A 27,974-nucleotide genomic window follows, 5' to 3' on the forward strand; every position below is an offset into this window, starting at 1 on the left:
TGCACTCCATGTACAAAGCCACCTCTCTGGGTTAGGGAGCCCTGGGCCTCAGTAGCAGCTGTTTCTCACACCAACCCTGGCTCTGCCTCAGCAGGGGAGGAAATCCGACCAGTGGGATGTGGGTGTCACTCCACAGTTCACCTCTGACTCTGGTGAGGACGCCTGTGTTCCCACTGACCTCCTCTCATCTGAACTGCGTTCTAAGCAGCCGGGGTAAAGAGGTGAGAAAAGTAGTTTTGCATATAGAAAGTTCTGGGGAACCTGGAGGACTCACTTTATGTTGTATTTAGCAGGAATTTACGCCTCTGAATCTGTCTGCCCCTATAGGAGACACTTCTGCGAAAAGGGGCTGTGGGTCAGCAGTAGAAAACAGGGAGACCCCCCAGACACCCCCAGCAATCTCCTCACCGACTGCAAGCTGAGGCAGTGTGCACCCCAGGCGCTCAGCGATGGGAGAGAGGTCCTTCAGCTTGTTCTGCTGCTTCCTGCCTTCCTCACTGACGATCCTTTCCTTCAGCCACTGGTAGCACTGGGGAGAAGCACAGCGGGGAAACATTTCAGTGATAGTGTCTGGTGGGGACGTGACCTCGAGGGTCATAATTCAACCAACTACAAGACCCTCGGTGAATCCCGGGTCGTCTTGACCCCTGTGCTTTGCAGTGAGAAGACGCTTATGTTTCTATGCAAAGAGATAGATGTTCCCATGACCTTGATCCTGTTCCCTGGTTCAGAAGATCAACTTCCACTCATGTTCACCATGCACGTTGATCAGAGGGCACAAAGCTCTAAAAATATGGACACGGAGATGTAGGCAGGTGGACCCTTGTCTGCCCAGGAGAAGAAAGGCTTAGTGAGGTAGCCCAGTTTTAGAATGTCGCAAAAAAAAAAAAAAAAAAAATGGAATTGACATTTTACCCAGGTCTATGCTGTTTCCCTGATGGAGAAGGCAGGTTGCCAAGTTTTCTGCTTAAACAAACAAACCACCTTACATTCTCATCTCCTCTCCTGCCTGGGGTCCACTCCTAACCTCCACCTCCTTGTTTAAGGAGACTGACTGGTGGCTTCCTCCGCTCCTAGAAGCAGATGTAGTATACCCGACAGACGTCAAGCACATTTAAAAATTCTGAACTGGGTAAAGACTTCCCCAAATGTGTGTTGCCTATCGTGTGAACTACGAAAACGTAAAGAGTAAAGGCATTTGACATTTCAAACCGGTGGGAAGAACCTGACCCTGATCTGTAGACTGTGCAGGGAGCCTCATTTCCTAAACATAAAAGTCTTTGAGAGCTTCTCAATGCCCTACTTTCTAGAAGGCTCTGTTCTCACTGTGAAGGAGGGAATAATAGTTCCTTCCACACAAAGCTAGCTCTAAGCAGCAACTCCCAAAGCAAAAGAACATGAGGAAGAATGTTAGCCTGTTTTTGTGAACATAAGAGAAAGTCGTCACGCCGCGGCAGTGTGGCCCTTCTTTCTCTGTGGCATGTCTGTGACATCACTCCCAGCACAGACTGCCACTTCTGCAGAGGCAGCAGAGAGCCGTGGTGGTGGTGGGCCACGGCACCCCGTCCTCCCAGAGGGCTGCGGCCTTTTGTTTTAAGTATTCTTTTCATTATTCTAAGAGTATTTCTGAAGCAAAGGGAAACCGCCTTGTTTTGTTGTGATTTTTGGAATAATTTTGCAGATGCAGAAAGAAGGGCAAGCCGCCCCAGTGCCGTCGCCTCCTGGATCTCAAAGGCTTATGGTCTGGCTCCTTGCTTGAGAATTTGCTTGGGGAAACGGCCAAGAGTTTTCCTGGCTTCTTCCAGAGGAAGGTGGCCTGGAGCTTCTCTCCAACCATGACAGCGGGTGCCAGTGGTGGGTGGACAGCTGTGCACAGTGAGCCCGCGATCTACCGCTGGCCCTCCTGGACCAGGGCACTGCCACATCAGGGAGCCCTGGATGACTCACTGCCCATGGGAAGGACACCAGTGCTCGCTGAGGCCTCAGAATGCCTTCCCGGGACCAGCAGCTCGCAATGTCGTCCAAATAGAAAACAACAACAAAAAAAAGATTTGCAAATTCTATTAGACAGGGCAGAGGGGTGTGAGGGGAAGGGAGAGGACAGGGGGTTATTAATGATGGTAGAATGTGATGGTCATTATTATCCAAAGTACAGGTATGAAGACACGAGTTGGTGTGAATATACTTTATATATCAGAAATATGAAAAATAGTGCCCTATTTATATACATCAGAGATATGAAAAATAGTGCTCTATATGTGGAATAAGAATTGTAATGCATTCCGCTGTCATAGATAAATAAAAACATTAATTAAAAAATGTTAAAAATATTTAAAATTCAGTGTTTGCTTTATAAATATGAAGTTTCTCCTTGATGTTATTCATATGTCAATGAAAAAAAGTCTATCATGTTTTTCAAAACATGTCCTTCTTCAAAATTAAAATGTCTGTTATTTTAATCAAAAACAGATTTGCAAATTAATAGACAATGATTTTGAACAATAGCTTTTTATTACAACTAGAAGAGTTCCTGAGGTTTCTATATATGCTGTGCACATAAAAAATTGGTTGATTTATTCATCAATCTTATCAAACTCCTTTTTTTGTGTGTGTGGTGCCAGGGGTCGAACCCAGGTCCTCACACATGCCAGGCAATCACTCTACCACTCGGCCACATCCCCAACGCCTGAACTCCATTATTTTTATTTATTTATTTATTTTTGGTATCCGGGCTTGAACCCAGGGGCACTTAACCACTGAGCCTCATCTCCAGCCCTTGTTTATATTTTATTTAGAGACAGGTTGTCTGCTGAGTTGCTTAGGGCCTTGCTAAGTTGCTGAGGCTGGCTTTGAACTTGAGATCCTCTTGCCTCAGCCTCCCAAGCTCCTGGGATAATAGGCATGTGCCACTGTGCCCTGCCTGAACTCCATTTTTGAAATCCTACATACAATGGAGTATTTTTCTTAGGATTGGGTTCCAAGTTATGTGTGTGTGAATGCATAGATATGAATTTTGTATATTATGCACACACACCATACTGAGAGACAGACTTCTGAAAGTAATAAACATCAAGCTTATTTATTGAATACCTCTCTTTCACCCTCAGTCCCATGAATCCCCCTCAGGGGAATCTATAAGGCAGTTAGGATTTTAAAATAGTAGGTGCACAGTGTTTATACTGCTTTCTTCACATCAAAACAAGCAAAAGTATTTTGGAAATAAACAGCTTTTAGCCAGGCATGGTGACAGCCTGTAATCCCAGTGACTCAAGAGGCTGAGGCAGGAGAATTTCAAGTTTGGGGCCAGCCTTGGCAACTTAGTGAGGTCCTAAGCAACATAACAAGACCCTGTCTCAAAATGAAATAAATAAATAATAAAAAAGGCTGGAGATGTGGCTTAGTGGTTAAGCACCCCAGGGTTCCATTCCTGGTACAAAACAAAAAACAAAACATCAGCTTTAACTGCTCTAAGTAAGAAAATGTTGGCAGAAGGAGATGAGGCTTAATTGAAATGTTGACTAAACATGGGAGTGGACCGCTCTTCTGAGGGAAGGCTGGTGGGGCTGTGGCTATGAGGAGAGTCAGCCCAGCTTGCTGTTGTGGGCATTAACCGGGGGATTGAGATGAAGTCTCCTCCAGCCCTGTTTGGACACTTGTCCCCTTGCAGGCTGGCCTTCCTAAACTGAAGGAGCGAAGGCCAGGAGGGCTTCTTCATCTGCGGCTTCAGTCCTGACCGCAAGCTGCTCAGAGCAGGGGCTTGGCCAGCATGGCAGTGAAACCGGAGAGGCCAGACTGCACAGGGTGAGCTGCCCCGGTCAGCCTTGCAGACGGAGCCAGACGCTACTCCCCAGGGCGGGCGACTTTGCCACAGTCCTGGGGACTCCACCATGATTGTGTTCATAGCTCCTTCCTGAGTCTGACTCTCTAGCAAGTTCCTGAGCTGCGGCTTGCGGTCAAGACTGCCCCTCCACCCCTGCATCTTCAACACGCAGCACAGGGGTGGGCCAGGTCGATGCTCAATAAATATTTGTCAAAGAACCAATGAGACGAGCCTTATCCACACTTTAGCTAATGGGCTAGTAAACAGGTCACATGGCTCTGAACTTCCCAAAGCTGTGTCTTTGCCCTCCCCAGCACTAGGGTCACCAACCCTGTGTGCCCCTTTCATAGGTAACGCTGCTGGGATGCGAAGAGCCTGTGACACCCTCCCCAAGACCCCTCATGGCCCTGGTTCATCCCCATGGGGGCTCGGCAGGAGATGCAGAGCCGTGTCCAGACCTTGTCTGGATGATTTGGTATCCAAGATGATCGGCCAGTTCTAAGCATCCAAGTCTTTGACCCAAAGCAACAGAGTCTTTGCTGTTGAGGTTGAGATCTCCAGGTAGAACGCCAGAGTTAATGGAAATGTGCAACACACTAGGTCTCCCCATGCGACCACCTGTCCCCAGGACCCTTCACTCTACCTCCATACACCTGGGTTGCCGTTCCCTCTTTTCCTTTGACAAATGGGTGCATATTTTCAATTTCTTTCTTTCTTTTCCTAAAAAGCATTTGGCTAGCATCAGGGAAGAGCTGCCCATAAATTTCATTACACTGTTCATTTCTATTTAAAATTTCTACCTCGACCGCACAACTGGTCTCTGGATCCTACTTTGTGGACCTTCCATTTTGATTCACTGCATTTGTCTGACATTTACTGAGCTCCTGGCTCTGTGATGTGCCAGGTTCTGTATGAGTTCTTCAGTTTCCTTCTGGAAGTATCTGCAGATCATCATCCCGTAACAGGAGAAGTGTTTTGTGGTTAGCCCCTCCCCGCTTGATGATTCTATTACAGGCCATGTTGAAACTGTCACCTTCTGGAAAGTACCCCAGCAAAATGTGTACGACCTGAGCTGATCACAGCCCTTTGCCCTCCTGGCCCCTGTTGTTGGCCTCACAGGTTGGCATGTGACCTAACCCTGGCTAGTCCTGTCTGGTGTGCAGTTGGTAAAGACCTCTTATCTCTTGGTCCCATGCCCTTAAGGGTTAAATCTGCAGCCATCAGTTCTCATGCTCCAGGCTTCACGGACAAGATCTATGTGTAGTAGAAGAAGATGATCCCGTGTTCAGAGACACGGCGGAGCTGGAGAGTCATGTTCAAGTCCACAGGTAGAGTCTCCACGGGGCCAGCCCTGCTCCGGCCTTCCCAAGGCGTCTCCCTGAACAAATGGAGCTCCCCTTGGATTTGGCTTGTTTGCCTTGAATTCTGTCACTGGCAGCTGGACATGCTAGGCAGTGTGTATGGTGACAAGGGCAAGGCCCTGGTGACAGCTGGTAGCTATGGTTTTAGGGAAGAGGAGGGTTTCAGGAGGATGGAGGAGAAGGCAGAAAGTGCAGAGAGTACAGCGTGTTTGGATGGAAACCTGGTAAGAGGTGAAGAGAATCCGCCCAAACTGGGCAGGGAGAGTCAGGTGTGGGCTGCGGGACTCGAGCCCTGTTGGACGGGCGAGGGAGGAAAGGACGCCTCTGAGATAATGCCCTGGCTCCTGACTGGCTCTGTGGTGAGGACAGAGTCCATTAGGCACGACTGCACCCAGGCGACTTCCACGTGGAACTGTCTAATGGACCAAAGCAGTAGTGTATGCCACTCAGCTGGGTAGCCAGAGCTGTCCATGTGGTTCAGAGGTCACTGCAGGGTGAAGGGCCAGAGAGGCTGCCCAGAAACCTCTAAAAGCCATGTGGGGGTACTCCTTGTGTGGAGTTGATTTGTCCTTCAGCTGTAGTTAAGTGCTTATGACAGGCACAAAGCATTACCATCTTATTTCATGGGTGTGACGAGAGCCAACGTGAGATTTGAACCACTTACCTGTTCTGTTTTAGGGGACTTGAGAGTTGCCAACTTATTTTATCTGTGTGCCCAGTTTCCTCTTTCTGTTTTCCTACTGTGAGCATCCCAATTCATTCCTAAGGCTACCCTGATGTTTGCTTCTTTGTTACTAATTTTTACTTTTTGCTTTGGTAGCTCTACTCGAGTGGCTTTCCAAAGTGGTTGATAATTCAGAGCCTTGAGGCCTTAGGGACCCGCTGCCTTTCACTCTCTGAGAGCTGTGAATGTTTTCTGTCCAGGGCATCCCAGTGGATACCAAGTGGACTATAAAAGCCAACAATGGAAATCTTTCCCAAGTTACTTTTGGGCTTTGCCACCTTCAAACATTTTGTATGTCCATTTTTTTTTGTTTGTTTGTTTGGTTTTGTTTTCCGTTTCCTTTTGTGGACGTATGGAAGCTTTTCCAACTGTTTGCAAGCTTTTTCCCAAGCCGTGATAGAAGCTAGGCAATCACACTCCTAATACAGAGTAGCTACTTCTTTCTATAGAAATCTGGATCAGAGACTAGGGTTCCCGCATCAGCTTCATGGGTATGGTTTATGTCTTGGGTGGATACTGATGTCTCTGTGCTCTCATTTCTGTATCTGGAAAAGGTCTACCCTCATACACCATGAACCTGAGAGCAAGTGCCCAGCATACACAGAAGTGCTTTGAACTTTTCAGAAAGCCTGAGAAAGAAAACCTGCTCGGTCCCCAGCTTTTGAGGGTTCGACTGAGGATTTCTCACCTCCGTGATGGTGGGCTCATACAACTTTCTGTTCTTTAGTAAATTAGAGATCCCACGCTTTATTATAAAAGAGCCTTTGTGTTAGATGATTTTGTCACCTTGAAGGTAGGCTGGGCTGAGCTGTGCTGCTTGGTAGGTTAGGTGTATCCAATGCAGTTTTTTTGCCCTGGGACATTTTCAATGAGCGAGTTTATCAAGTCTGTGAGTCAAGCGACTCCTTACAGCAATTTGGCTTAGCTGCAACTGACTCAGAGCCACCTGTGACCGCTTTCTGTGCCATTGGTAAAGACCTCTGTGAATGGAAACACAGCCTGTGCCTGGCACATAGTAGGTGCTCCGTGAAATCGCACTTCTCGATGCTCTCTTCCTTCTTCCCCAAGGTGCTGTTGGCTTCTCTCGGTTCAGAACGTGGCTGGCTTTTCAGAAGCAGACTTTGTTCTCTGACAGTTCTGTTGTGCTAGTACAGACTGGGACCAGGGCCACGTCAGCATGTTAGGAGGTATTTATACTGTGCCACTTTAGAGGACAAACAAACTAAAGCTCAGCTGTCACAGGCAGAAAGGAAAGTGAAAGACGCAGAGCCTGCAGCAGCCCCTCCTGGGTGGGGGTGAGGGTGGGGGTGGGAAGACCTCAGTGCTGCGGCTCTGCTGCTCCAGGTGCATGTGGGCTGGGTCGGGCGGCCGGCTGCCCTGCTGCAGGACATGAGTGAGTGGAGGCAATCTTGTTCCCTAATCTTGAACACCCTTATGCCTCAGCACAGAGGTTAAGCCACAAGTCTCAGCGGCCAGATTGCATCTGCACAGGTGCCAGTCATAGAGCCCAGAGAGAGGGGCTTAGCCATAGTGGGTCCCCTGAGGCCCTCGCTCCTTACCCTGGCCCCCAATGCACAGAAACCTGAACCAACCTCAAACCACACTCAGCTACAACTCTTGCCTCTCGTGGCTTAAGCCTCCACGGCTTAAATTTTGTTTTGTCAAGAAAAGGAGAATTAGATCCTCTTACATGGAAAGAGGATTTAAAATTTTGTCAGTTTTCAAACAAGGAATGAAAAGCCTTCTTTAGCATAAGTAACTGTAGGGCTTTGAGCCCTACAAGTCCAACCAGGTCACTGGATGCTGCTCTCTCCCTGAGTCCCCAGAGGACAGCTCTCTGTGCAGGCAGATTCTGAAGGGCTGACTGGAGCCTGGCAGCAGCGGAGGCCTCTGGAGGAACTGACAGAGGCCAGGACGGCCAAGGCCAAGGTGTGCCTGAGCTGGGAGGCCCTCCCTGCCGTGGGCCGTTCTCATCACCCCTTTCCCTACCCCCAGACCCTTGCAGGAGGTGAGAGAAATACCTTCAGAGAAGCCCTGGAACTTTCAGGCACGCCGTTTCCATATTTCCCTGAGATGATTCCGCAGGCAAGTGGGGACCACGTCATGGCGCCAACCCCTGTGGAGGGAGCACATGGAAAGTTGCTCATGCAAACTGGGGTTAAGGGAGGAGATGGTGGGTTTGGGGGAAAACTGGCTGAATGCATCAGTTAATGCTGGCATACATCTTTCCATCACAATTTAGGGATTAACAAATTGTTTCATGCTTTTATAAACCAACCAAATGTGCACTGTCAGTTCTTGGGAATGAGCCACCTAAGCAGGCCTAAAAATGTGGCTTTGCCATGTTCTTTTTTTTTTTTTTTTTTTTTTGGTGGTGCTGGGGATTGAACCCCGGGACTTGTGCATGTGAAGCAAGCACTCTACCAACTGAGCTATATCCCCAGCCCTTTGCCATGGTCTTTTTTTTTTTTTTTAAAGAGAGTGAGAGAGAGAGAGGGGGACAGAGAGAGAGAATTTTAACATTTATTTATTTATTTATTTTCTTAGTTCTTGGCGGACACAACATCTTTGTTGGTATGTGGTGCTGCTGAGGATCGAACCCGGGCCGCACGCATGCCAGGCGAGCGCGCCACCGCCTGAGCCACATCCCCAGCCCCTGCCATGGTCTTTTGATGTCCAAAATTCATGGATAGAGGTGTGGGCACTTCTACTTGCACTAACTTCGGTGCTTCCCTGGGCTATTCTGTGCCACTGTGTGGGAACACAGCGCCTAATGCACAGTGAACACTCAGTAGGTAACAGCAGGTGACAGCAATAACAACAGTTATCACTGCTGTTGAACTTTTATCCTTTTATTTTTAATACCCAGAATTTTCCTGCCATTTCTGAGGAGGAAAGTGAACTCTGGAAACTGTTTTGGTCTAGAAACCTGAATGTGACTTGTTTGTGTTTCTTTTAACGTCCACATTTCTTTTTATTAGACACATATTTTTCCCTCACTCTGAAATTATTTCCAAACAAACATGTAGTGCCTGGCTTATTAATTATCATCAAATTCCCTTCACCTAACTCAGTACCAGGCATAAGTGATTTTTTTCACTTGTTTTTTTTCAGTTTTCCACTCTTGAGATGCATGCCTGGGCTGGAGCAAGCCCTGTGAAGGATGAGTTTATCTGTTAGTTCTTCCCCTCATTGTGGATGCATTTGTGTGTGTGTGTGTGTGTGTGTGTGGTGCTGGGGATTGAACCCAGGGCCTTGTGCATACAAGGCAAACACACTACCAACTGAGCTATATCCCCAGCCCCTGGATGCAGTTTTTTGAACACCTATGGAGTTCAGTTTGTATGCCAACCACAGTTTATGACTCCACATTGTGAGACCAACCTTACATGTGACTGGGTCACACTCCCTAGCTGGGTGCTGAGGTGCTCAGTTGCACAAATGTGGCAGAGCTTTCTCCACCCTTCTTGGGTGTGAGGGTCAGTGTCTCCTGCATGGGTGTGTCTTGCTACAGCCCCATGGGTGGAGCTATACTCACCTGTTCCTTTGTAATATAACCCCTTGCCCTGTTTAGGATAGAATCATCCATGGAAGTGCCTTGTGTGTGTCCCCTCCTCTTATTGTGCCCTTGGGTGTGGCCTACCCAGGTGTCAATCATCCTGCTGACAGTGGACATCATGAAGATACTCAGCCCCCTGAAACCTGACCCCTTGCCTCATTGGAATAGCTTCTCCTCAATAAAAGGGGTCAGGGTGTGCTGTCGCTCTCTCTTTCTGCAGACCCTTAAGGTCAGAGGAGCCGTCACAACGACCCCAAAGAAAAAGGTATTTGTGTCTCTTGTGTGGTTATTTTTTGAAGTCCAGTCAGCCCAGTTTTATTGGAGTGACCCCTGAGCCTTTTAGTCTCCAGAACAGAAACCCGGCACCACATGGCTTTCATCAGGGATCCCCTGTGGACTAGAAACAGGCACATTTGATTCTACCACAGTCTCTGGGATGAGCAGTTCTTTCCATCCCTATGTTAATTAGGGACACTCAGGAAATCATTTGACAGGGACTTTTCAGAATCCCTGATTCCCCGATTGTTAAACACACTCAGTAGTTGCAATTTTGACGATTACCTATTTTATGGTAGAGCTCTGGCAGTTGGACCTCCACCTTCTCTCTCTGGAAAAGATGATACTCAGCTTGTTCACACACGGGCGGGATCATATTGAATTGCCTGGCTACAGAATAGGCTTCCTAGGGAGAAAGGAGACGCAGCAGGTGACGTTTCCCTCATGGAGGTCAAAACAAGGAAGGGGTAGGGTGGCAAATTATAGGTGAGGTTCTGACCATCAGTTCATGAAGAGCAAGGCTGAAAGGGGGGAACTGTCATCCTCTGGGAAGATTTGGATCAAGTAAGGTCCAGGGAAAATCAGTCCAACTGTGAATTATGGACTATTATAAAGAAAAGGTAATTTGACTCTTTGCAGGTTCCTAAAGAAATAAAAAGTAGATTAACATAAAACTGTAATCTGTAATTAGTGTGTTATAAACAGGATTGTCATTAATATAGTCTTTTTTAATAAGAAAACTAGAATACTCTGTTCTTATATCGTTAGCTGTCACTTTGCCCTCCTGAAACAAAAGAGCATGCTACAACATGATTCCTGTTAGAGCCCTCAGCCATCTCTTTAAAGATAGAATCGATCCCACAATTCCACTGCCATATTTGACTATGAGAAGTTTGCAAAAGACCCCACCTCCAGGCATGGCATCTGGAGAACAGTGAGGTGCTCCGTGGCATTGAAAAGCGGAAATTAACCTACCATGATCTCCATGGCGCTCCACCTGGAGGTGCCCCAGTACATCGCCATGCCTTGGTTTATCACATGCGTCATGGCTCGGACGATTTCTAAGGAAGGCCAAACAGCATCCTGTGAGTTTCTCTACTTCTTAAAGTTACATTTCCCCCCGTCTCCAAAGCTTGGAAATTTACTTGTTTGATCAATACAATTAGTCTGGCATCGGTGCCAACATGATAATCTATGCAACACGCAACCTTGGTGGTCTAGAGGGTGACAGTATTTTGGGGAAAACTGACATTTCATTTTTGGTTTGCAGCAACAACACTAAGTGGTATTAAAAGCTCCTCTTTTACTGGTGTTGCTTGCTGCTTCTTGATCTGATAGAAGAACTCTCGATGAATCTGTACCTAAACCTGAGTACCCTGCTCTGGTGTGCGAGAAGCCAGGGAGAGCCCTTGTTTTGACTTTGCAGGCGGCAGGTCCTTGAGGACAGCAGACCTGCCTTGTGTGTTGGATTTGCAGCGCTGGGCCCCACACCGAGTAGCTGTTTAATAGAGATGACTCAATAACAATGTGTTTAGCAGAAAGATAAACATATTAAATGCTGAACGGACAGCTGAAACCTCAGGGACTCCAAGCTCACAGGGCCTCACCCTGTTCCTGACCACTTTAAGCACACTGTGCTAAGAAACCCATGTCACTGATGTCCCCAGGGCCTCTTTGCTCATCAGCTGTTTCAACTTGATGTCACATTTTCTAGCCAAGAATACGCATCAGCACTTGGGGCTGAGCTGATCCTCTGGGCACCAGCCAGCCTTGATGCAGCACCAGGGAGCACCGAGAGACTCAGGTTCAATGGAGCGGGAAGCACACAGGGTTGGATTTGGTCCACAGCCAGGTCAGCCAAGCTCCCAGGGCGCAGGGACATGTGACATTTTCAGTTGGTCACAGGCCTTGGGCTTCTTTGGGTCCCAGGAATACCCAGAGGTTAAAGTGTCCTTCAGAAGAACTGAACCCCTGTCTCAAAGCCATTATTCTTATTTTTATTTCTCAGGAGCAAACCCTGCTTGATCTGATAGGGGACAGGATTAGGAAGTAGAAGGCCAGGGTCAGGGGTCTTCGGTTCTTGGTGGTTGGCTTCTGTCAGCTATTTTAAGTTGCCCTCATTTCTCTGCTTGGAAGGTGGGAATGCTTTCATTTGCTGTTGTCTGTCCAACAGGGGTAGAACTTGAACTAGAAGCTAAACATTTTTCTTTCTTGGAGAAAGTCTCCCAAATATCAGATTTTACATAGCAACCAAACTATGAAGTTTATTTTCCCTTATTGAACAAATATGAAAAAAAAAAAGTTAAAAGAAACTGTTTTTCTTCTCTTTTAGTATACAAATGAACACCGATCCACTTCTCTGGAGCCTGAAAACCCTGATTTGAACCTCTGCCTAGATTAGACCTCTCCACCGTTGCGCCAGTGCCCCTTCCTCCTTCAGAGCTGGGAGTTCCTCCAATCAACAGGATTTATGAGGAGCCTGCTGTTCTGGGTGCTGGTGACGCTGTGGTTAGCCAAAAGTGTTGGAAAAACTCCAGAGAAGTTCACAGACAATAAACCGAACCAAGACTCTTCTGTCTGTCTCTGAAATCAAGGAAACTGAGCCCAGAACACTGTCAGGTGTCCTGGCCATATGGGGGTCATTAAAGGCCTGGACCAGGGCTGGGAGGGTGGAGTGCAACTGAGACTCTCGTTCAGCACACACATTCAAGAACTGAGTCTGCAGGACACCAGGCCAGTTGATATGAGGTTGTCAGACAGACACAGAGGCCCTGGACACAGCCAGCTTAGAGCTGAGCAGGGAAGCCAGAGAAGTAGACAAGCAATTAGAAAATGCAAAGTACTATGAAGGAGACATAAGAGGGCTGAGATGGGGAATGAAGGGGAGACCTGTTTAATACTGGCAAGTGTGACCTCACTGAGGAGTTGAGGGGCATAAAAAGGAGCCAGTCATGGAGAGCATGGAAGAGCATTTTAGGAAGATGGAAGAGCATGTGGAAGGACAGAGTGAATGCCAGCAGTTGGAAGGAATTCACTGGAAAGAAGCCACATGGCGGGAGCCCAGTAAGGAAGGACAGGTGTATGAGACAAAGTCTGAGAAGGCAAACTATGTTATTTGTATGTTACTCAAAGTTTAATGGCATTGTTGATTATTTTTTTAGGCAAAGGAATGGCACATCTTGTCACCCTAGTTCCCATTTCAGAACACCACCTCTGCCTGTGCTGAGAACCTGTGTGAAGGGGAGGCCTGGAGGAGGCCAGGGAATCTCGGGAGGGACTGCAGCGTTCCAGCAGGAGAGGAGGGTGGCTTGGAGTGGGACCTTGGCAGGAGAGACAGAGCCTGAGTGTGGGAACGAGAGGAATCAAGGCCGTCTCCCAGGCCATTTGCAGAGATGAGGGAGGAACTGGTTTGGGAAGGGAATCAAGGATTCTTTAGACACAAGAAAAACAGAGACGCTCATGAGATACTAAGAGGAGATGAGGCATTTGGACTCAGGAGACAGCGAACTGTGCAGGCTGGACATGGGGCCTGTCACTTCCTGTCTGCTGATGATGTCAGGGCCGTGGATGAGCCTGCTCCAGGAGATCTGCAGGGAGAAGAGGAGGCTCTCTGAGCAGCCTCTGACAGAGGACCCTGCAAGGCCTGCTGGGCCATCAGGGGTGGGAGCAGGGACATTGGATAACCAAGAACAGACAGAGCGCGGCCCAGCATGAACATCGTGAACACCCAAATCAGAAGGGCACAAGCCAGCACCCACTGGCTCTGACCTCCACGGGGAGGGGACCACAAACCCTGAGAAGAGCCTTCCGGTGGTGTGGTGGGGCCAAGGTTGGAGGGACGGCAGAAGGTGGGCCCGGAGGTTTGCAGGTGAGAAGAACAGGGGGATAGGCACAGTGGACCGGAGGGTGTAACAGTGAGGATGGCCCAGGTGACAGCCCCCTGTGGCCCTTAGCGGGAAGGGGACCCAGAAGAAAGCCACTGATGGGGTGAGGTGGAAGAGGCTGAGCTGGGCAGGAGGGATGCTCTGTGAAGAAGGGGCTAGCAGGTCTGTAGGGCTCTTCCGGCAAACTCGAGCTACTGTGGTGACGTCCGTGCTCCATGCATGTGACCTACGAGGGTGTGAGGAGTGAGCACAGGAGGGGAGCTCCGTGGGACACCCCGGCCGGTGCTCCTTCCTCACTCACTGCCTGTTGGCCTCTGGGTCTGAAGAAGGGGCTTGGTGGGATGGGGACGGGATTCCTCCAGTTCTCGTCCTCCTGGCACAGGGAGCAGGGGAGACCGGGAGAACTGAGAGGCTGCAGCTGGAGAGTCGCCCTGCCCGAAACGAAGATTTAATTTCAATTCATGTTAAAGGAGCTCATTATTTTTTTAATGTCAGAGAAAAATGCCCCAAGTTGTTTAGCTGGTCAAAAGGAAACCGTGGGCAAGGTGAGCTCTTACAAGTCCTCCCATAAAGGGACACTAGGGGGCAGAATTGTTGAAAGAAAAGAAATCAACCTGGTCCCCAGAGTGACACTGTTTCTTGTGTATTGTGGAAATGCACTTTGAAAGTGTCCTAGGCAGAGTGTCAATGCTGAGCGGGAAAAGGACTTCAGTCCATTGTATTCCCAGGCCTCTGTGAAGAGATACAGTAAGTGGTGGTTAAATCTGTTACCTAGGACCTGATCGGAGCCTGCCCAGACTCCCCATCAATCCAGAAGGCTTAGGGGTGCTCAGTCTTCCTGAACCCTACCAACACCTGCGTGGGTGGGGCTGGGCTTTAAAGCCACCCACAGACGGTTCCACTGAGTTCTGTTCTGTGGGGGTCCTGGTATGAGGCCCCAGCCTCCATGTTTTGGAAACAGCCTGGGGTTTAGAATTGCTGTGCTTGTTATTCGGTGGCCTTCGTGGGTGGCCCCTGGGCCACAGGCGTCAGCAGCAATGGAATCGTCCCATATGCAAGTCCAGACCTAGAAGACCATGAGTTCTGGGGGTGGCACCCTGCAGCCCCCTTTAACCAGCCCTGCAAGCAAATCTGCTATACTGTAGAGCTTGAGAGCCACTCCCTACTCCTCCCCAGGGAACCATGTCAGGGACAGATTCTCCGTAGTCCACCTCTGCTCTCCTCTAATCTGCTGCTTCATGCAGAAGTTTAACCTGTGCTCACTGTGGTTACTCCCCTGAGTACTTATCCAGCCACTACCTCACACACACACACACACACACACACACACACACACACTTCAGTGTGAATCAACCTGGGAATGTGATAGAAACAGTAGCTGAGACCTTTGAATTTTTTAAAAATTAGCTATCAAATCTCAAAAGTTTGAGGAAAACAGCCTAAACTACCAAAAGACTGCCAAATCCTCCTCAGCACGCTTCCCCTGGTTGAAAGTGTCCTCGTCCTTTAGCCTGGTGCGGCCTCCCAGGCTCACAGCCCACCACGGCTTGCTCTCTGTCCCTGTGTTGTAGCAGAGCAGACCCTCAGCAGCTCTGCAGGTGACTCTTTTTTTGCTACTGAGGATGGAATCCAGGAGGGGTGCTCTAAAACTGAGCTACATCCCCAGCCCTTTTAATTTTAATTTAATTAATTTTTTTAAAAATTTTGAGACAGGGTCTCACTAAGTTGCTCAGGCTAGCTTCCAACCTGCGATCCTCCTGCTTCAGCCTCCTGAGTTGCTGGGATCCCAGGTGTGCACTGGGATCCCCAGTCCCTGACTTGCAGTTCAGTTGATCATCTGGGTTTCCCACTCCTATCTGGAGAGTGGGGATGATCTTGAGCCTGAGGAACTCTTTCAATCCTTGTCATGGGACAGCATGTGGAGATCACGGGAAGTCTGACCGTGGCACAACTGAGTAGCAACCGAATGTGGCCCTGGCTGTTTTCTCCCAAGGAATACTTGGGATTCTGATGTTTTAGTGACATTCTTCTCTCAGTAATAGTAGCAGGCCATCTTTATTTAAAAATATGCTTTTTATGTCAAAGAAATTGATACTACTATTTATTTTGAGTGGAAAAAATTTTTGATAAACATTTCAATTTCTTAATTGGAGCTCATGCAAAACCTGGAAGCTCACAAAAACTTGTTGTTTTGTTTCGATATGGCCCCTGGAACTTTGAAAGTTGCAAGGAAATAATTACAGGAATAACAGAACATAGGGGCTAATGATCCAATATGAAGAAATTGGTGTTTTGGTGAAATAAAATTTGCTTAAATTAATATGGATGTAGAGACAAAGGGATAAAACCAAAATAAATCTTGGAGATAATGCAGTGCAGTTTCTGCTTTCTGTAGATGTGGAAATAGTCTAGGAGGCAGTTACATTAAGCATAATTAAAAGCTGAAATATTACAATCAATTGTAAATATTTCAAATATGCTTGCTTGGAAAATGCTGAGAACAAACAGAAAACAGTAACTGCTCTCTATTTTCCAAGGTTCCTGTAAATATGTTATCATGTTTTATAAAGTAAAAAAAGAAAGATTATGAAGCAGCAAAGGCTTTAAAGTGCTTTAAATACTTATTAATGCTTTAAACACTAATATGTTATAGTTTTGACCTAATGGAGTTGCTGCAGGTGGAGGGAAATGTGGTTCTGTGTTGGTGGGGTCACATGGTTCAATTCTGACAGATGCCAGGATCCTATCTTTGTCAGAGGCAAGGATCAGACTGGAACTGAGATGCTAGTATGACACAGGGCTGCTGCATCAGAAGAGCAGTGAACACTAGTGAAAGTGAGTTTAGTTGTGCATGGTGGCGCACGCCTGTAATCCCAGGAGGCAGAGGCAGGAGGATCGAAAATTCAAAGCCAGCCTCAACAATTTAGGGAGGCCCTAAGCAGCTTAGTGAGATCCTGTCTCAAAATAAAAAATAACAAGGGCTGAGGTTGTGGTTTAGTGGTTAAGTGCCCTTGGATTTAATTCCCAGTCCCAAAAAAAGTAGGTCTAGGCCTGGGCCCAACCTTTATTTACTTGAGCTGTCTGTTATTAGCCACCTTCTGTTGTAGCAGCAGAAGCGGCTAGTGTGGTGCTTTGTAATTGCTTCTCTGTAGCTTAGCGATTTCCTCTTGGCCCCTCTTGGGTGCTGAGGAGACCTCTGTGGGTGCTCATCTTAGTGCCTGGAGATAGAAGACTGTTTTCCCCACAGGATCGGAAACTTGAACTCAAACGGAGGGAGTCATAACTTAGCATGAACCAGGAGCCAAAGTCCTTAACGGTTTGCTGACTGTCTCAGGAGGACCTGGCTCCATTCACTGTATAGAATACACACCAGGATTCAGGAGCAGATCGATATTGATGAGCAGTATGTAATCTTCTTAATAACTGTTTAGGTGGCTAATATTTTAACTTCCATTTTATTTGACAAAGAACCTGACTCATAAAGACAAAGTCACTTAGACAAGACCTCAGGAGGTGGCTTTGAAGATGACTGGTCATCCTGCAAGGCTTTGTGCCTAGTGCAGTGTGGGAGAAGGTGAGTTGGGGACAGAAAACTCTCAGGACGTTTGCCTCAGTGACTCCTCGTGTATTTGTGGGCGGCTGGTATGTGGTAGTTCCATCCCTTCCTTTGCATTTAACATGCTGATGACTCAGTTCATGATGTGCCTGAGTCATTTGAGAAACACAAGCAATCTTTTTGGTTCCCTGAAAACCTCAAATCCAGTGACTGAAAGAGACAGACAGAGGAAGCGAAATAAAGGGTTTTGGTCTGTGTCCTACTGACGAAGCGTGGAGAAGAATGGTCTTCACAAAACAGTTTTTCCGAGATTAGGCTTTCTAGACTGGGGCTTCCCCAAAACAAGCCTGGATAAGAACAGACCAGATTCAAGAGACCAGATAAGAATTTGCGCTGCAAGCCAAGTCAGCAAAACCCTCCTCACCTGGAGAAATGCAACCTTGTTCAGAAATCTGAGCCAAGAATGGAGGCAGTTTAATGTCTCTGAGGACACTGCACTGTCCCCCACCCCCAGCCCTCCATAGAGGGCACAGGTCCTCACACTCTTCCCTCTGACAGGAGCTTCTGATCTTGTCCACACACAATTCCAGAGCCTTACTCTGGAAGGTGGATTGTGTTGTTGAACTGAGACCCGTTCAGTCTCACTTTTGCCAGAGGTCCCCAGGTCCTAAACAACAGCTGTTGTGGGTAAGCCCCCCGAGGTCACAGTGAGGTGCAGACCACCTCCGCATCCGCTGCGTTCAAACAGCTTGGCTGCTCATTGCCCAGCTGCCCCCTGGAAAGAGTCGATGGGCAGGGTGGAGAGGCAGGTTCTTAGGACTTCTGTTCCGTGTCTCAGGCTGACCACTACTATTTCTAAATGCTCAAGACCTGAAATATTTCATATTCAGATTAAAAAAAAAATTTTTTTTATCATATTTGAATTCACATAACAAGACATCACCAAATTCCATAGACACCTTGGTTGCCCAGCCCAAAGGCAACTGAAGGTAGTGTACACAAGGTCACTAGCGCACCTGGGTCGACTGTCCCCACCACGTGAGCTCAGGGCTAGTTTTCCATTCATGGTGTCCTGCCAGTGCTCAAAACGTTTTGGATTTTGGAACTTTTCAGATTTTGGAGTTTTAGATTAAGGACACCTCACCCCGAGTTTCCTTCCCCCACAGTGATCCTTCCCGCCAGCCCCGTCTGTCACCTTGTTTCACACCAAGTAAAACTCCAGGACTTAAAAATCCCATCGGAGCAACTGGACATAAGAGAAGCGCCCTGAAGTACGAGCTGGCCTTGCGGTGACCTGTCTGGGACGGACACGGGCTGCCTAAAAGGGACTCTGCTCACGCTTGGCCCAGTGCCCTCTGCAGAGGGAGGCCCTGAGATGCTGCTGCTCTCACTGTTCTTGCTTCTTCCTCCCGAGGCAGCTACCATCCCCCAGACAGGAATGGCCAAGTGATCGGCCCAAGGCAAAGGCCTCCTTCTGTTCAATTCCCCTTGCCCTTGGCTCCCCTAATCCTCTTATTACCCCAGCTGGTCTGTCCAGCTTCTCACCTAGACCATGGCTGCCTGCGGACACTCTCCAGGAAGGAGTGACACAGAATGTGAGTCATAAAAGTGCACCTATCCCCCCAACGCTGTCTTGCCATGGACCCACCACGACAGAGGAAAACCTGGTGACTCCCGGCTGTCCGTGTAATGGCTACGTGTGCTTAACACCAAATGGGGGCTGGGGATGTGGCTCAAGCAGTAGCGTGCTCGCCTGGCATGTGTGCGGCCCGGGTTCGATCCTCAGCACCACATACAAAGATGTTGTGTCTGCCAATAACTAACTAACTAAATAAATATTAAAATTCTCTCTCTCTCTCTCTCTTTAAAAAAAAAAAAAAAAAACACCAAATGGTAGCAACTGGGGAGACATTTACTGTCCTCAAGAAACGGGGTGGTATCCATGACCAGTACAGAGGACAATGTACTGTGGTCAAGTTCTATAGGACTCGTGAGGAGTGGAATGAATTCCAGTGATTGAAAAAAAAATATATATATTTTTAAAAAGAGTAAGTAAACTCATTGTTTTGTCTGGAACAAGGCAATGAATAAGTGAAGTTAAATAAGCAAACCTAAGTAAACTGAAATTCCAGGGTTGTACAATGTTCCTAGTTTCCTAATACTAGATGGTCCTGGCTTCCCACTGATTATAGACCACTGCAGCATGTATTGTCAAAGTTTCATAAATACTAAGCTCTGTTTCTTTGTCTTTCCTTTTTTTTTTCTGGAAATGGAACCCAGGGGTGCTATACCACTGAGCTATATCCCCAGCCCTTTTTATTTATTTATTCTTTATTTTTGAGAAAGGGTCTGGCTAAGTTCCTGTGGCTGTCCTTGAACTTGCGATCCTCCTGCCTCAGCCTTCTGAGTCTCTGGGATGACAGGTGTGGCCTGGCTGCTAGTGTCTGTTTCTGGAGTCTCCAAATGTGGAGCATCCCTTCCTATCCAAATTGCTCCAGAACAGAAGGGGTTCAGATTTTGAGTTTTTGAATCTGGGCATTTGAACTTGGCCTCAAGAAGGTTTGGATTTAGGAGCATTTTGGAATTCAGATTTTGAGGTGAGGGTTGTTCAACGGGCAAGTCCTCCCTTCCACTTTGCTTATCTTCAGGACTGATCTCAGCTCTCCTTGGCCCTTTACTCTTCCTGATAAGTTATAAAATTAGCTTATCAAACTATTTAAAAAATGTGGATTAAGGTTGGAATAGATCATTTTAGCAGAATCCACATCTTTAGGACATTAACATTTTATTCCATCTCCTATAAATGATGTGTTCTTTATAGATACTGTGGGTTTACAAGGCCTTATAAAGTTTTATGTATCTCCCCATGTAGTCCTTGCACATTTAACGCATTTTGTTCCTACTTCCCTGGTGGGTTTCTTCTTTCCTGCCTGGACAGGTGTTTTGCTCTCTCCTCTTCTTCTCCTTCCTCTCAGGGGGGCCCTCCGTCCTTTCCCTAGGGCATCCCCCGCACCCCCCCGGCTTCTAAGTCTCTTTCCCTCTCTGTCATCTACACGATAAAGTGGAAGGTTCGAGGTGAGTCCCACTTTCCTGAGAGGAGAGTGGGAAGGGACAGGAGCTCATGCTCGTGTGAATGCCCCCATCACACTGGTGTCTGCTGAGAAGGATTCTGAATCTTTTAGAAATCCAGGAGCGTGGTGAGGGAGCTGGCCTGGCTGGAAGGCTGTCTCAGCTGAGCTGGAGTCTGCTGCTGTGGTCCCGGCTAGTACACTGGTGTGTAGTCAGCTAAGCCCCTCAAATTCTACCATAGAACAAAGCCAAGATGATTTCAATCTGGAAAATTCTCAAAGCAAGAGTTACCAATTGCTCATCACTGCCACGAATGAATATATTTCCTTGAACATCTGATTTTGAATAACCCGTTTTATTCCCCAGTGAATGTACCTGATGAATAATCTACAGAATGCATGCAGAAATAAGGAAATTAACCTGCTATGTAGGTACAAGTGATAGAACAAGTTTATCCTAATTTTAGAATAACTAAATGAAACCCTTCTGGTATATCAGAAATAATTATGGCAGAAGGAAGTTCTGGCACGTGGAAACAAGACCTAATCAGCAACACACAGCGATGTGATAGAAGTTACAGATTCTCCTCATTCAACTGTGACATTTAACAGGTCTAGAGATGATAGCTTCAAGAATTATTCGCTTTTCATTTTGATCTTGAGCTTTGGGTTGCAGTTTTTCTTACTGAGAAATGAGGCCATCTCTAACTACGTGGTGCATCAATTAGGGCTTTTATTTTTGGTGGAGGAAGTGATTGAAAACTCAGCTGGATGTCCTTAGAGTCACGAAAGAGGTGAGGTCCTAGAAGTGTGGTCACGCGTGCTTGAGGAATGGTTGTCCCAGCAAGTTGCTGGGGACAACTTGTTTTCCAAGCCTCTGTTCTGCTGTCCCTGGTTGTTTGCCCTGGGGCATCAGGGCAGCTGTGGGTGGTGGCTGAGACTGGGCTTCCTGGTACCAGTGGAGCCTAGCCCTTGGCCTCATCATTTCAAGCAAGATTCCTGGGACTTCACTGCTTGGGCCATATGAGCCAATGACTTGGCCAGTGTTATTATACATCTACCTTGTGCTTAAAGAAATCAAGGCTCAAAAGGATGAAAACTTTATGGATCCAGTTTTGAATTTCCCTCTAGTGCCAGCACCAGGCACCAACCCTATGCTAAAACAAAATGAAGCAAAACATCTTTTCCATTTCTCTTCATCCACATTTGTATTTCATGCCCACTCTTGATAATGCTATTTGAAGCACATTGAAAGTTAATAATATTTCTATCAAGTGAAGGAACCAGCCTTTGGGCATGTCAAAAGCAAATGTAAGAGGCACAACATTAGCTAAAGAATTGTTTTTCAAATGTTCATTGAGCTGCATAAAAAATAAATGTAGCCAAACCTGCCAGTTCTACCTGGTATCCAATGTTTCTGTGCCTGTTACCAGTGGAACAGTTATTTTTATGCTTGGGAGCATCTGTCACTGCATTATAGCTGTCTGATTCCAGTAGTATATTTCTGATCTTTTAAATTGTGTGAATGCCATCCTCTTTGGTCAGATAGACAGATGTAAAATCTTGACATTTAGCTGCTGCTTCTATTATCCTGTCTGGAACTCTTTAGTTATACAACTCTCTGTGTATTGGCTTCTTGGACAGGCATTTAACTCTACTTAAAAAGCAACATTGTCTTGTGGATGAAAGAATAAGGCAAGCAACTTGGCGGAGATGGATTAGCTTGAAGCATATTGACCTACTGAGGTTCTCTCCAGCAGTGCAGTCCAGCTCTCATGGGGAGCAATAGGTCCTGCTCCCCTAATAGTGTGGGCCATCTGGCTGCCCTCCTGGGTTCTGTCTTGGGAGATGCCATCTTCATCCCAGTGAGGTCAAACCTCCAAATGAGGCCTCTCTCATTCCCTATAGCCCATCTGCAGGGCAAGCTGGAGGTTCAGCCAGGCCTCCCATGTCCCTCCCTTGTCTCATCTAACTTGTCCAGTGCCTGGCAATCAACCCAAAGGCAACTTTTTAAAACTTGACATGGTGAAGTAGGATGATTTCCTCAGCCTTCTGACAGTGAACTACTGGGTCAAGAGGAGCTACCAACCCGCACTGCTCTAAAGCCAGGCTTCTACTGCTCCGTGGGCAACAGTGAGACTGGCCTCACAGCACTGGGCAACTTTCCCTGTGGAAATGACAGCAGGGGAGGCAGCTCTCTCCTGGGTCCCCCTGGGGTGTCCAGCGTGCTTTTCCTGTCCTGGCTCACTGCTCTGCATGTTGGCCAGTACCCAGAGCCAGGGGTCTCTTTCCCTGGGGCTTTCCTTCCTATTTCTGAGGGTCTTTCCTGGCCTCTCTCAGAGATGGCCACTCCCCGGTTTCTCCTTTGTAGGAGGCTGGGGAACTTCCTTGTGGTAAAGCAGTGCTTCTCCTACAAGATGCCCTGACGTGGCCACAGGAGCAAGCGGTGTTAGATGGCCTTGGCTTTATCATAAAAGCATATGCAAACTCTATTCTATACCATCAGAAAGCTCCAAAACATTAGCAAAGTTTTTCTTTACATATATGATGGTTTCCTTAAATCTTCTCTCTCTCTGTATTTCTCTGGCTTTCCCCCTGTTTATTTGAGCTTTCTGTTGGAGGCCTTCTTTGAAAGTAGGTGATCCTGGTCTCTGATCATGTTGAAGAGTAAGGCACTAAACTGCTTGTGGACGATGCCTGTCCACTAGTGAATTCACCGTGGGATCTTGCAGTGCCCACTGTGGGGCACGTGTAGTGTTTCCCTTTGGGGGATTTTTGTCTATAACCATACCGGTATCTATTAGAACTTTTTCTGAAACAATGAATATTCTCCTAAAAAATTTCTCCGATTTTCTCCAAGGAAGGTGTGGCCTGGCTGCTGGTGACCTGCACTTGAGTGGAGAATCAAACTTCCTGATCTCATTCTCTTTCTCCCTCTTTGTAAAGTCTGCAGCTCTCCCAGCCCCATGTCCAGCGTCCCTCTGCTTAAGAGCCTCTGGGCTCCAGCTCTGTGCTGATTGCCCTGTTGCTCGCTTTGCAAATGAGGACATGGATGGAGTCCTCCAGGGACGCGGAGTCCTTCCAGGGACGTGGAGTCCTTCTTCACTCTTCTCTTCCTGTCAGTCTCATACACAACCCTGTTTGCATCCAGGCTCACCCCCTCACACGGCACGGCTGGTTCTAGCTGAGCCACTGTCACCTCACTCAGATGGCTCCCATGCTCATTCCTCACAGTCCATCTGCAGAGAAAGCTGGAGGTCCATCCAGGCCTCCCTTGTCCCGGACAGCTCGGCCCCTGTCATCTCCCTCAAGTCATTCCCTACATGTGCCCCCCTCGTTGGTCTCCCTGAAGTTCCTCAGACATGACAGACTCGTCCCCCCTCAGGGCCTCTGCACTGTTGTGGCCACAGGAACAGCCTCCCATGGCTCCCCTGGCTGCCCACTTGCTCCTTCAGCCTGTTCAGCCCTCACTTTCTCCAGCCACCTCATCCTCAGTACAGCCGCCTCCTTCCACCTCCAACTTTCTCTAACGCCTGGCCCCTTCTAGCATCCGACATGGTTGAGCTTGTTACTGTTTTGCTGTTCTTTCCTGTCTCCTCCAGTGGATGGACTGTCCCACGGGGTGGGGAGCTTGTCTGTCTCTTCCCCTGGTACACTGCCTGCATCCCGTGGTGCACCATGGGCACTGGGTAAATGTCAGCCGAGTATGAATGAACGAGTAAGCTGGGTTGGGGCCTGGGTGTTGGGGCTCTGCCATGCTCCTTTCTGGGCCATCCTGAGGCTACTGGTCACATTTACAGTGCATTCTGTAGGTTTATGAGAAAATGAAAGAGAACTTTGGGATCCCAGTCGGCTTTCTCTCCCTTCTGACCACTTTCTGTACCCATTCCTTTCATCCACTGGCCTTTAAAAACAACAACTCATTTTCTTAGGTAAGTAAATTCAGGGCTGACTATGTTTGGATTTTAAAGATTGAGTGTGAAAGCATCCTGGTTTTGTACACCTGGCTTTAGTAGAAGCCGTCACAACACAGCCCCCTTTCATCCCTATACAAACCAGCAAGACTCAGCCTAGGGATACACTGAGGAAGGAAGGGCAGGTTCTGTGGCACCTACGTTTTCTGTGACTTTAGTGTGACAGTTACTCCCCAGGTGGAAGCTGTGTGTTCAGATCCTGAGAGGGTTTGTGGGTGCAGAAATGGTAGGGGAGGAGGGAGGCCAGTATACTGTGTGCATGTTTTCCAGGTGGCCAACTGCTTCATTCCTGTTATGGTTTGGATGTGAGGTGTCCCCAAAAGCTCACATGAGACAGTGCAAGAAGGTTCAGAGGAGAAATGATTGGGTTGTGAGAGTCTTAACCCAATCAGTGAATCAATCCCCTGATAGGGGTTAACTGATGGTAACTGAAGTGGTGGGGTGTGGCTGAGGAGGTGGGCATGGGGGTGTGGCTTTGGGGTATATATTTGTACCTGGCAAGTAGAGTCTCTTCTCTGCTTCCTGATCATGATGTGAGTTGCTTCCCTCTGCCACACTCTTCTGCCATGATTGATGTTCAGCCTCACCTCAAGCCCCAAGGAATGGAGCCAGCTGTCTATGGACTGAGACCTCTGAAACCGTGAGCACCCAAGTAAACATTTCCTTCTGTACAGTTGTTCTGGTGAGGTCCTTTAGTCACAGTAGTGAAAAAGCTCACTAAAACAATTCTGTAATTTGTGGAGACTTGGATCTTTTTTGAAATTTATTTTATTTTTAAAATTTTTTTGTGGTGCTGGGGGTTGAACCTGGAGGCTTTGTGCATTCAGGGCAAGCACTCTATCAGATAAGCTATATCCCAGCCTTGGGACTTGAATCTTGAGTGCATGGGTTTTTCTAAGCTTCCAGTGACTTGCACACAGTGGTTTGTCCTATATGTGGACAAATTTGTTTTCTGAACCTACTAGGAAGACTCATTTTTTTTTTTTTTTTTTTTTGCATGTGTAACTCAAGTCAGTGGATTTGCAGTCAGGTGTTGGAGCGTCTGTAACCACTGTGGGGAAGGAGCAAGACTCGAGTCTGCATCATCACCCTTGTGTTCCTGCATCACCTGCTGGCCTTGCCTCCAGACTCAAATTCGTCTTCCTTTCCCAGCTGGGGACCTAAGTAGGCTTGAAGCCTGCAGCAGGAGGGAGCAGCTCAAGGCACAATTGGTTTCTCTCCTTTTCTACTTTCTACCTCTTTCCCATGCTCTTGGCTCTAGCCTCAACCCTCCAGGAGGTCTGGGAGCCCAGACAACCCTACTCAGGGAGCTCTTAAAGGTGTCCTTCACAGGTGCCCTTCTGGTCACTTTTGCAGCTGACCTTCAAGGCAGGTGTGCCCATTTCTCCACTCCAGAGTCATCCCCAGGCCACCCATGGTACTCGTCGGCCTTGAAAGGCCAGTTGAAAGCTCCTACCCAAGTCAAGCAGGTGGCCCAGGGGCAGCCCCCTCCCGGTCTGATGGGGCTCACAGCAGTTTGTTTTAGATTTGCCCTTCTCAACTAGAGTCTCTTCTCTCCCTCAAACTCTATGTTCCTGAAGCCATCAAGGGGCAGGGGTGAAGGTAAAGGTCCTCTTACAGAAGGCCAGCTCACCAGTAGGAAAGGGTCAGTAGAATTAGGAAATAAGCCCAGGGGTCCTCTGTGGATGCTGAAATAGGGGGATGGGGACCAGGCTGCTCACATGGTTTCAAAGAATCGCACCCAAGATTATTCATTAGTCACAGGTTTAGAGCAACACCATCACAGTGGACCTTACCCTGACCCAGTGGTCAACCCTAACACTAACAGTGAAGGGACACAGTTATCCCGGGGCCTTGGAAGACACACCAAAGAGTACCCAGCATTGCCTGTGTGGGCTTCTTACACCAAACACCCAAGCTTAGTCTACACAAAAAAGCAACCAGGCAAATCCAGACCGAGATGGTCTCCAAAGCAACTGGCCTGGATTCAAAGAAAATGTCAGTGTCATTCAAGAGGAAAAAGGTTCTGGAAGTTTCTTATTGTGCTATGGCCATCTGCAGCCACAGGGGCAGGGACTGGAGACAGAGCTGCCACCTGGAGCTCATTTCAGATTAAAAGAGATTAAATAGCCATGACAGTCGACGTGCTGTGGGATTGTTTTGTGTGCCTGCGTGTGGTGCTGGGAACCAAACACAGGGCCCCAGGCTTCCTAGGCAAGTGTCTACCACTGAGCTGCCCCCTACCCCTGTCCCCATGGTGGGACTCTTCATCAACTCATGGCCCCCTCAACAGTGAACAAATAAATCCCAGAAAGGACATAATAGACAGTGGGAACAGTGATGGTGAGCAGCAGTTGTGCATCGAGTTAAGTTTCCTGAGTGTGATGACTGTCCCCTGCTCACAGAGAAGGGAGCCTTTTCCTCAGGAGAAATGTCACACTGAGCAAGAGAGGGCAAAATAAAGGCCAAACACTGCACAAATTTGTAAGTGCACCTCAAGGGTATTGGGGGTTGATTCTCTGAACTTTTTTTTGCAGATTTTTAACTTCTTAAAATAAAAAGTGGAGGAGGAAAGAGCCATGGACCAGATCTTGCCCAGTTCTTTTTGCAAGTATGCAAAGGCTTGTCACCTCCCTCTAGCACCTCCTGTCAGCGGCCAAGCCGTGGTTGTCACCTGTCATTAGGCATCTGTGTTCCTACGAGTGCAAACACCGAATGGCAGCAACCTCAGCCTCAAATCATTTGTACTGGGCATTACAATTTCCACTTATGGGATCTTTTTAATCCTTACAACAGTGTTGGAATAGCCGGAGGACGGAAGTCAGCCCTTCCCGTCTTACAAGTGCAGAACCGAGACACAGAGAACCCCAGCAGCTCAGCCAAGGGCACAGACCTGACACCAGCACTTCCGCCCTCAGACTGTGTTTTCACAACACATTAAACTCCCAGGAGGAGTTGAATAAAACCACTGCCTCTCTTATTACTTCTTTTTGTGCACAGAGAAGGAGCCTAGAAGGTATTGGCTTATGACCTTGGATGGGCATTAGAGGTTAGCAAGGACACAGGCGGCTCTGCTCACCCCACTGTGCCAGCCTGTGGAAGGGCCTGGAGCTGCAGGACTTCCAGCCTCACCTGTGTGGCCCACGAGCTCCAGGTGGCAGCGCTGTCTCCAGTCCCTGCCCCTGTGGCTGTAGATGGCCATAGCACAATAAGAAACTCCCAGAACCTTCCCGAGGCTGAGTAGATGGGTTCTCAGGATGTGGAACTGTCTTGTCAGCATCCCAGACACCTTCAGGGACGTGCCAACTCACAGAGCAGGTGCAGCCAGTCACAGAGCCCGAGCAGCTGTTTCCACCTGATAGCTGGGGAACAGAAGGAGCTCTTCTCTCCCTCTTTTCTTAACCAAAAATGATTTAAGGAAAAAAGAAGAGAGAAGCTGCTTTACAAATGTGAAGTCCAGGATGCATGACGGGAGGTGTGAAGGCCCAGACGGACGGCCCGCCTGGTTTCTCCTTGAGGCTCTCAGGTTAGAGGCTGGATCTCTACCTCACCACTGAGCGAAGATGTGAGAAGAACAGGGGACGGGAGGCAAAGCAGCTGAAGTCCATAGACTATCAGCACAGCCAGTCCTTCCCAGGATCCCCACCACCAGACTTCATGGAATGAGGCTGGGAATTCTCATTTCCAACAAAAGCACAAAGTAGAGCGCCATGCTACCAGAGTGCCTTCCGGAACAGTTGTCTTCAGAGCTG

General features: G+C 48.0%; 1 protein-coding gene across 5 annotated transcripts in view; it reads right to left on the reverse strand.

Annotated features, from left to right (window-relative positions):
* Kcnab1 (potassium voltage-gated channel subfamily A regulatory beta subunit 1) overlaps positions 1–27,974 on the reverse strand; it is a 326,666-nt gene that overhangs the window by 11,830 nt on the left and 286,862 nt on the right. For all 5 annotated transcript variants that reach the window (XM_026392905.2, XM_026392903.2, XM_026392907.2 and 2 more), the window contains 4 exons: positions 10,716–10,801; positions 10,026–10,146; positions 7,927–8,021; positions 409–529 (listed from right to left, as the gene is read on the reverse strand). In XM_026392905.2, the coding sequence (XP_026248690.1) occupies positions 409–529; positions 7,927–8,021; positions 10,026–10,146; positions 10,716–10,801 (423 nt within the window). The remainder of the gene's footprint in view (positions 1–408; positions 530–7,926; positions 8,022–10,025; positions 10,147–10,715; positions 10,802–27,974) is intronic.

The sequence above is a fragment of the Urocitellus parryii genome, chromosome 2 (assembly GCF_045843805.1).
Source record: "Urocitellus parryii isolate mUroPar1 chromosome 2, mUroPar1.hap1, whole genome shotgun sequence".
Classification (NCBI taxonomy): domain Eukaryota; kingdom Metazoa; phylum Chordata; class Mammalia; order Rodentia; family Sciuridae; genus Urocitellus; species Urocitellus parryii.